The sequence below is a fragment of the Gastrolobium bilobum genome, unplaced genomic scaffold (genome assembly GCF_033153095.1).
Source record: "Gastrolobium bilobum isolate Gb01-03AN ecotype WA unplaced genomic scaffold, APGP_CSIRO_Gbil_v1 utg23025, whole genome shotgun sequence".
NCBI lineage: Eukaryota > Viridiplantae > Streptophyta > Magnoliopsida > Fabales > Fabaceae > Gastrolobium > Gastrolobium bilobum.
The window spans coordinates 1-9,616 of NW_026895869.1; the positions used below are offsets into that span (position 1 = coordinate 1).

General features: G+C 37.8%; 1 protein-coding gene across 1 annotated transcript; it reads right to left on the bottom strand.

Annotated features, from left to right (window-relative positions):
• Nucleotides 1–19: 19 nt before the first annotated feature.
• On the bottom strand, nt 20–3,051 carry LOC133296506 (uncharacterized). Its single transcript, XM_061495506.1, has 2 exons — nt 1,812–3,051; nt 20–1,725 (listed from the first exon to the last, which is right to left on the bottom strand). Exons 1-2 carry the CDS (start codon nt 3,049–3,051, stop codon nt 20–22), a joined length of 2,946 nt encoding a protein of 981 aa, XP_061351490.1.
• Between the last annotated feature and the right edge of the window lie 6,565 nt (nt 3,052–9,616).

Here is a 9,616-nt window from a genome sequence, read left to right on the forward strand (position 1 = left end):
CCGTTTTGTCTTGGTCTTCTTAAAGAAGTGGAATCTGATTATAACCAGAATATGCGTCCATGAATGACAGCATTTTGAATCCGGACGCGTTGTCGACCAACTGATCAATGCTAGGAAAAGGGTAAGCATCCTTTGGACAGACTTTGTTTAGGTCGGTGTAGTCAACGCACATTCTCCATGCGCCGTTTGGTTTTTTAACCAATACTGGGTTGGATAACCAAGTTGTGTACTTGATTTCCCTATTGAACCCGGCGACGTGGAGCCTTTTGACTTCTTCATCAATCACCCTCAGGCGGTCGGGACCGAATTTCCTCTTTTTCTGGGCGACTGGCTTGGCTTTGGGATCCACCGACAAACGGTGGCAGCAAACGTCTGGATTGATACCCAGCATGTCAGAAGGCTTCCATGCAAACAAATCTTTGTTATCCTTGAGCAACTTGATTAACTTGCATTTCATTTCGGGGTCGATGGTGGCCCCGATGGTTGTTGTTTGATGATCCGCGTCTCCTAATACAACATGTTCCAACGCCCCATCAAGCCTGGGTCTGTCATGTTCCACGCGCGGATCATCTCTGGCATCAAATCCTACCAAAAAACATTGGTCACGCTCCTTTGTCTCCTCGCCTGGATTTCTTTCTGCTGGCGAGGTCATCCTCTGCTTGGGCGCCCTTTCATCATTGAAACTAGCTTTGGCCATTGGCCGCAAGGATATGTTGTAGCAGCTTCGGGCTATCGTTTGGTCTCCCCGCACCGTGGCGACTTTGTTGTCCCTGGCGACGAACTTCATTACCAAGTGGGGGTGTGAGATGCTTGCCTCGAAGGCAGCAAACATCCTTCTACCAAGAATGGCGTTGTAAGCTGATGAGGTGTCGAGCACCAAAAATTGGATGTCTGCGGATCGTGAGGTGGGTGGCGTTCCAAGGGAAAGCCGCAAGGTAATCACTCCCAGTGGCTTTGTGGTGGTAGCATTGAAACATGAGAGTTCACCTGTAACAGGAGTTAAACTATCAACAGTAAACCCTAACGCTTTAAAGCATGGTAAAAACAAAATGTCGGCTGAGCTGCCGTGGTCAATAAAAACGCGATTAACGCCGAAGTTGGCGATTATAGCTTGAATGACGAGTGGATCGTCATGTCCTGGGAGGACATCGCCCAAATCGCTGCTGTCCCAAACAATTTGAGGCCTGGTTGGACCCGGGCTGTTCTTTGCTTTGCTAATGACTTTGCCAGCGACCGCCAGACACTGCTTCAAGTGTTTCTTTCTGGCGTTCGCAGTCTCTCCTCCTCCGCTCAGTCCGCCTGAAATCATGTTTATCACTCTGTGCTTCACCGCGGCTGAGTCTTCGTCTACTTCTTCACGCCTCACTCTACGGTTTGGGCTTGCTTGCGCTCTGCGATTCCTGGGGGAATCTTCTCTCCTATCACGGTTGTAGGAGGGTCTGGAGCCAGATTGATTCGTTCTCCTTCTTTCAGGCGATTTGTTGCGCTCACGATATCGCCTTCCTGTTCCAGAAGGGCGTGGGTCGTCTCCTCCGCGCCTCTGCGCTCCGCTTTTGATGAGTTCATCAATTTCGTCTTTGAGGTGCCTGCACTGCTCAGTGTTATGACCGTTGCTGCGATGGAACTTGCAGTACATGATGTTTTCTTTAGGCGGATTCTGAGGCTGCTGGGTCCTTTTGGATTCTTCCTTATACTCCGTTTGTAGGACGGCGTGTGTCTGACGACCTGATGTGTCGCGCCCAGGGGGCGGTTTGAATATTTGGCAGGTTTGCTTCCTTTTTTACTTTCTTCCATTTGGTTCTTCTGTTTACTGACTGCCTTTTCTTGACTGTGGGCGTCATCAACTCGGCTTCCTTTGTACTCTTCGATTCGCATGTACTCCTGGGCCACCTTCTTGACTTCTTCCAGGTCATTGATCTCATGGCGGGCGAGCTCGTACGCGAACGCACCCTGCCGCAAACCCGAAAGAAGTATATGTACCTGTACTTTTGGGTCCAGGCCTTGCACCTGTAGGGCCTCCTTATCAAAGCAGTCTAAAAAGGACCTGAGGGACTCGCCTTGCTGTTGGCGTATTTTTTCTAGAGAGTGGACAGATTTTGGCACAGGGCGACTGGTTGCAAAGTGAGACTGAAACTTGCTCGCCAACTCGTCCCATGAAGCGATACTACCAGTCGGTAGGGTGGTGTACCATGTTAAAGCTCGCCCCCCAAGTAGCGTGGGGATGGTCCTGCACATGAGGAGGTCGGTTTCACCATGGAGAGTCATTGCTGCCTCAAATTTCTGGATCCATTCAAAAGGATCGGCATCTCCGACATATGTGGCGATATTGGAGGGCCCTTTAAAACCAAGGGGTATGGGAGTTAACCGGAGGATATCAGTCAGGGGTTTGTTGCGCCCCGACGTATGAGCTGGCGTGACTCGTAGGTTGTTGTTTCGGGCGGGCCGGTCCGCTTGTGGTTGAGGGGCTTCAATGGAGTAGGAGAGGGCTGGGGCGTGATTGAAAGGCTGTTGGGCGACATACGGTTGTTGACCCTGGTTTTGATAGGACACTTGGTGCAGCGGGACGGCCGAATTCTGGGGTTGGGCAGCGTAACCATGGAAAGGAAAACCAGTTGGGTAAAGCTGAGGGAAAGAGGCGTATGGTCCCATAGGGAACGGGGTGACCATCGGTGCTCGGTAATCGTTGTGCATGGCTACTGGTAGACTTTGGGCTGGTAGTGGACGATGGGCTCGTGGGACGGGAATGACTGGTGGGGCAAAAGTGTGGAAAGGCATTCCAAAATGAACTCCTGGGGGCGGGGGTTGGTCTTGTACCAAGTTTTCCCCTTGCATTTCACGCATAGGTGCGCGATAGTTCAACTGTGCTATCCTGGGTTCGACTGCCTGCATTTGTGGACCGACGGATTGTAATACTGGCTGGAGCATCTCGCCAGGGGGTCTCTCGGCTAGGGATGAATGCATCGACGGCGGGGAGTTTGAATGTATTGTTTGTACATGACCGTCAGGAGTGACGACCCTGGTTTGTTCTGCTCTTCTGGTTGTGACAACCATGTTTGTTACCAAAACGTAATACACGTCTTGCGGATCTTTGGTAGGAGAATGGGAATAGAAGTTTATAGTTTCCCACAGACGGCGCCAATGTACCGTAAGGTTCTGTGAGCCCACTATGTACCCTTGAGGGTAATGTTATTATATGGATTATACCACTAGCTGAGGTAAAGACCAGGCTAGAAGGTATAGTTTCAAGAGGTAGCAAGCTGATATTAATGGCAGATAAATAACAAGAGTATGACTTGGAAGTAAATGGGCATAACAACAGTACATAAAAGATACCTGTAAGGTGTGCCCATGGGGGCTATTTATAGGGGAAATGGTGTGGGTTGGTGAGGGGGAGGTCAACTTTCCTTGAGATTTACTCCCTTGATGCAGTGTTAGGCGTGCTGGCGTTGTCATTGTGGCAGCGCTGCGCCCTCTGTATTCTGGCGGTGTCAACACCGGGCAAAGGGGGAGTTTCCCTTTGCGGTGTCTGTCGTAGTCGCCTTCGATGGTTAGCGTTCCAAGATGGGACATTTTGGTGTATGCCTTGGGCCTGCTGCTACGTTGGGGGTTGAGGGAGTTCATGTCAGCCCTAAGGGCTGACGCGGGACAAGGCTGAGGGCTGGGCTTGAGTAATTGGGCCAGCTGAGGGTTGGGCCTGAGTAGTTGGGCCACTCCAGTACTTGGGCCATCCAGAACAATATGAAATTAGGAAAGCCATAAGGAATTTATTAAACAAATACTTGTGGGTTATAAATACTTGTATTGAAAATTGTATAGATAAAGGAATAAGAATGGGAGAGAGATTGTATTCCATGTATATATAATGGTTAGCTAGGTAGACGTGGAATAGAGGAGAATGAAAATGTTCATAGACATTATCATTTAATCTTGTTTTAATATTAAATTCAACTCTTTTTATCCTTAATTATAGACATATTAAGCTGGATCATGTTGAATTGTGAGTTTTCTTTGTGACACTTTTTTCTTAATTTTAATTTTAGTATTTATATAAGCATGCGAAGGAAATGTGGCGTCCCCACAATAAGTATAAAAGGATGTGATATCCCCTAACACCTTTTGTGAGGTAGCACGAAGCAAGGCCAAGATCACCAATCAACAAAGGCATAGGATGTTGATGGAATTAAGTGGTAGGATGTATTATTGAGCAAGCTGGTATATGGGGACAAAAGAGTCAAGGGAATTGCACACATGAAGAGTTGGAAGTTACCAGGAGACTTAGGGCATGATATATAGAGCTAGGAGTGGTACACATAGCGCTAGAAAACTGTAACTGTTATGCACAGAAAGAAATGAAGCCTTAATTAGGTCTATTACTTGCATCTTCCACAGCATGGGGCAATTGTCAATAGAGAATCCATTTGACAGTTACCTGCAATTTTTTTTTTAAATTGAGCGTGTGGGCTCTTAGTTCAGGGCTTGACACTTAATACACCTCACTCCTACATTAACAGGGGGAAGAAAAAAAAAAGTCCCTTAAGTGCTTTATCTTCAATTGCTTACCTTTCCAGCTTTTCCGTTTTTGTTGTTTTGTTTTTGCAAGTTTCTTTCCATTTATTTATGTTGTAAGTTTCATTTTCAGCATCTTTATATTCAAGTTCTTTGATGCTTTCTTCGATTGTTTTCTTTACATACCTTCATTGACTCGCTTTTATTTGTTGCTCTTATCTTCAACATTTTTCACATTCATATTTTTGATAATTTTGAAACTGTTTGAAATAGAGATCCCTTAAGAGAAGTGATCCTTACGTTGAACTGAGATCGGAAATCACACTAGCAGTTGAATGATAGAAATCATTACAAACACATGGTACACTAATATACCAAATAAATATTAAAAATAAATAACATATGATCATATATGGTCACAATTCAAATTCTAATTAACTATGCCAATTATTTGGAATTAGGATATATGAAATATCCTTTTGCTTCTTAGTTCAGTTGTGGCTAACATTCCTTTGGCCGAATTGGAAAGGTAGATAAGTTGAGACCCATATAAGCTGATGGCACCACACAATATAAATGAAAAAAGTTAGGCCTAACTAAATAATGGATCAAGATGGAAATAAGTTTATTTATTTATCCCTTTCGTGGCGTAAAACATTAAATTTTTTGCCACTGGCCTCAAATTATTTCATCTAGAAATCGAATCAGAAACATTTCAATCTCGACAATCCGCTTATTGAACACAGCTCGCTTATCAATTATTGTACCGCCCCTTAGGATTAATACGTTTATCTTTTTACATATCAATATTACTATACCGTTTGATAAATGAGCAATAGAGAGCAATTGCCCATGCTAGTATTTTGTAATCCTACTTGAAGACCATAATACTATTCTTATAATTGTTTGTTTTCATGTAGTTATGTGAGTCAAACTAAATCAAATTGTTGGTGCTAAAATTTCATACGACGTGATCATGTAAAAAATATATTTATTTCTATCTATATATTTTAATTGGAACTCACTTATTTAATGCAAATAAAACGTGAAATTTTAATGTTAGAAAATCCACTCCTAAATCCTAATTACTTGAATGAAAATTTATCTCGGAACATGAGACATTGAGTTATTAAATTTCTTGGGTTGGTTCAATTAGTAGAATTCAATACTAATGAGTTCGACTTTTGATGTTTTATTTAATTGATAGGTCATACATAAGTATTATTGCAAATTTTTTTTAAGACTGTTGAATTTGGAAATGTTTGTAAACGTTAAACCATATGGGTAAAATGGCCTGTGGATCCATGTAGTAAGGTTTTATGGCCTGGGTTGTTTGTAGTCCAGGTGGGTTTTCTTTAGGTTGTAATAAGCCCATTAAATCAAAAATGTTTTTTTTATTTATTTTTTTTGTAATTTTGGGGCTACTTTTTACAAGTCCAACGGAATTATCAAAGTCCTGGATTAACTCACTGAACTAACGCATCATGTTAACCGATGAAATAAAGCTTCAACAAATGTTAATGACCAACGGGAGTGGATTTTCTCATGTGAAAAAGTGATCATGTGATTTGATCACAATCACTCATTGATTATAAGATAAGAGAGAGAAAATTGTATAATTTTTAAATTAGTGATTGTAATCAAATAACATGACCACAACTTTTTTACGTGAGAAGATCTATTCCTTAGGCCCATCGAGAACATTATCTAAGCTTCTCAATGTTTAAGCTATATTTTAAGATTTGACCAATGCATTGAGCAATGAATTCGATTTTGAGAATCGTAGCTTTTGAAGATGATGGAAAGGCTCAAATCCAAAATTAAATTGATTAACATATCAAATACATAAAAATTTGCAGATCAGCCCTTTTCTTAGTATTTCACCCAAATTTATAACTAAATTGTGTATGTAACGGTGATATGTATGTAACTATCAAATTCTAAACTTTTGAAAAAAAGTTCTCGTGATGATCTTCCTTTCTTTAATAATTTCTCAGATTTTTCTTTTATTTGAAACTACGTCAATCTTCTATCATTTGCAACTGGATAAAGTTAAGCTTAAACTGTTAAAGAAAGCTTATTATAAGTTATTAACTTGAAACTTGATTAGCATTTAATGTTAATATATTGAAGAATTAATTTTGTAAGAATTAACTATGGAAGTATTGATTAACTTTAAGCAATAAGAAGAAACGTGGTATATATATAGACTAATATGGAAATAGAACGAGCACGCTGAAACAAGGGTCAAATCAAGAGAAGATAAAAAATCATTATTTATGTACTAAAATGACGTCATTTTATTTAAATTAATACAAAATAGTCTCATTTAAAATAAAAAATACTTTTCCATAAATATATTATAAATTCCATTCGTTTATTGGCTGTGGTTATTTATTAATAAATTATCTATAAAATTAGTATATATTCTTATTGAGTTACTAGACAATTATTTAATGATGTTAATTTTTTGAGTAAAAATTGTTAAGCTCTTGTTTGGGCTTTTGTTTTTTAGTCCCGTAAATTTTAAGTATTAATTAAGAAAAGTATATTATATTTTTTGAGCTTTTGTCCAATAAATTAAGCTCTTGTTTTTTTTTTTAAACGATGGCTTGGTGATATTATTTGATTCCAACGCAAAGAAAAAAGACATAAAGTTTAATACACTTTTATATTTTTTGTTTGTATAAAATTATTTGTCCAATAAAATTACTTACAAATTACTTTCGAGCTGAGATGACGAGGATTTGAGAACAAAGCATATTCAAGAGGGTGAGAAACTGAGAATAATACAAATTAGGGCACAATATTGAGGGATCTAATTCAAGCCCAAGTTGGTTATGATTCTAGAACTTAAGCAAAAAAAAATAATTAAAGGAGGTATTCAATGAGCTGGTTCAAGAAATTTGATCTAAATCAAATTTATGGCCCGTTAAGTATGATTACGTTTTCAAAAAAATTGGATTGTTTTGAAAGCTATGATATGTGATGTGTTTTGAGCATGCACTTATAAATAATAAGTTTATCAAGTTGTAATAAGTTATCTTTACCTTTAGAAACTTCCCTTCTTTTTGGAAGATTATTATTCTTATCTCTATCTCTATCTCTATCTTTATCTTTATCTTTAGAAGCATTTCTCAGTTTTAAGAGATAACTATGGCTATTTTTTATAACTGTTTTTAAAAATAGTTTTCAGAATAAAATAAAAATAAAAACTGGTTTAATAAGATCTGTTTTATTAAAAAAATTAAAAAATTGTAACTTTTTTTTTGTTTCTAAAATTAAATTTAGAAAATATTTCTGAGTTATTTTTACTTTCTATTTTTATTTTTAACTTTCTCAAAAAAAAAAATACTTGTTTCCGTAATTATTCTACAAAACAGTTTTAAGAATAAAAAAAAATCAAAACAAAAACTTTATTTTTATCTATAAATCTTTCTTTAGTTTTGGACTTTAAATTCTGATTGATATTTAACAAGACTCATTAAAAAGCATACATCAATAACAAAAGAAAAGAAAAAAAGATTTGGTTATTCATGAAAATCTGATTCGGGTTCACATCAAGGAGTCCTCAGGAGAGGAATACCATATTGGAAAACATTTGCTGGCATATTTGGAAGTCGCTCGCTCGCCAGAAAAGGCAAGATCAATTCTTGGCAATGAAAAAAAAAGAGAACAATGTTGGATCCTATTTCTTGCGAGCAACATTCCAAATGTGCGACCACATGTTCTCCAATCTGGTGTTCCTCTATTCGGGACTCTATGTCGAAGAAGCTTGATTGAAATGCACAAAATCAATTGAATCAATGGAGAGAGATGAATAAAAACGGATAACAACCCCAACTACTACTACTTCTTGATTATGCTTGATCACATACGAGCTTCTTGGCTCTTGGTTCAACAGAGGAGGAGGATGACATTGACTAGCTTTTCATGGAATTCTTGGCACTTAAGGTTCTTTATATTAATTGTTTGTGCAAAGTTTACTTAATTTGGTGTATTTTAATTTTATTTGTGTTGATCACGGAGATAAATTTAAATAAATTCTGCTACTATTTGATATACAACTATTGCTTTATTTTTTAGATGAATTTAATCAATCTTTATTGATATAATTATTATTTGCAATGAAGCTATATATGTATCTTCCCACGCAACTTCTTTCACAAAAATTATTTGTGTATAACACAACTAATGTACGGTCCGAGAGTACATATGATGCATTGACGTACTGATTGTCAAGCATTTTTTGTGTGCCTGTTTGCACAAAGTCGAAGGGTGGTGATTATTTGCCTTTCATAAAATCAGTAATCTCCCTGCCTTGGAACCTTCATTCTCGTTTTGATATTATTTGTAAGATCAAGTTCTTATTATTAAATTAAAAGTTATAAATATTGATTATGGTGCAATTTTAATTTTTTTACTGTAATAGTGCATAATTATGCTTTTATAATGTATTGGGAGTAGACTAATTAGGAGTTGCTTCTAGAGGGTTAACATGACCCAAAAAAAAAAAAAAAAGATTAAAAAGTTTATCTCAATTATTTAAAAAATATCAAATATTTTTAATACTATTAATATAATAAATACTTGTACTTTTATTTAATGATTTTTTTTCATTTCTTAATTTACACTTAAAAAATACACGATGACAAAATCCTTCAGGAAAATATTAGTTTCTTTAGGTAAATATCATAGACTGAAACTAGCTTTATTAATTGGAAGTATATATAAACTTAATTTAATTTCAATTTGATAAATGTTTCTTCTGGAACAAACTATAAGGAATGGTCCAAGCCCTAATATCATAGAGAAAGCTATATTCCATTTTGTGCTGTCATTTCCAGAGATGCACCTGATAACAATTGAGAAGGACGGGACCAAACTGAAATGAGAAGATTTGGTTGTAATCAAAGGCCTCCCTGGACGAAACTTGGCTACTCAATAGGGGACACCCTTTATTCCCTCTCTCATTAACAGCACAAAACATTCACGAGGTCCTATTACTGAAGAAATATGACACTTGATTTTGAGTTTGAAACAAGTTGCTAGATATTACAACATATTTTTGGGACCATCTCTGTTACAATGGATGCAGCATGCTTGTGTG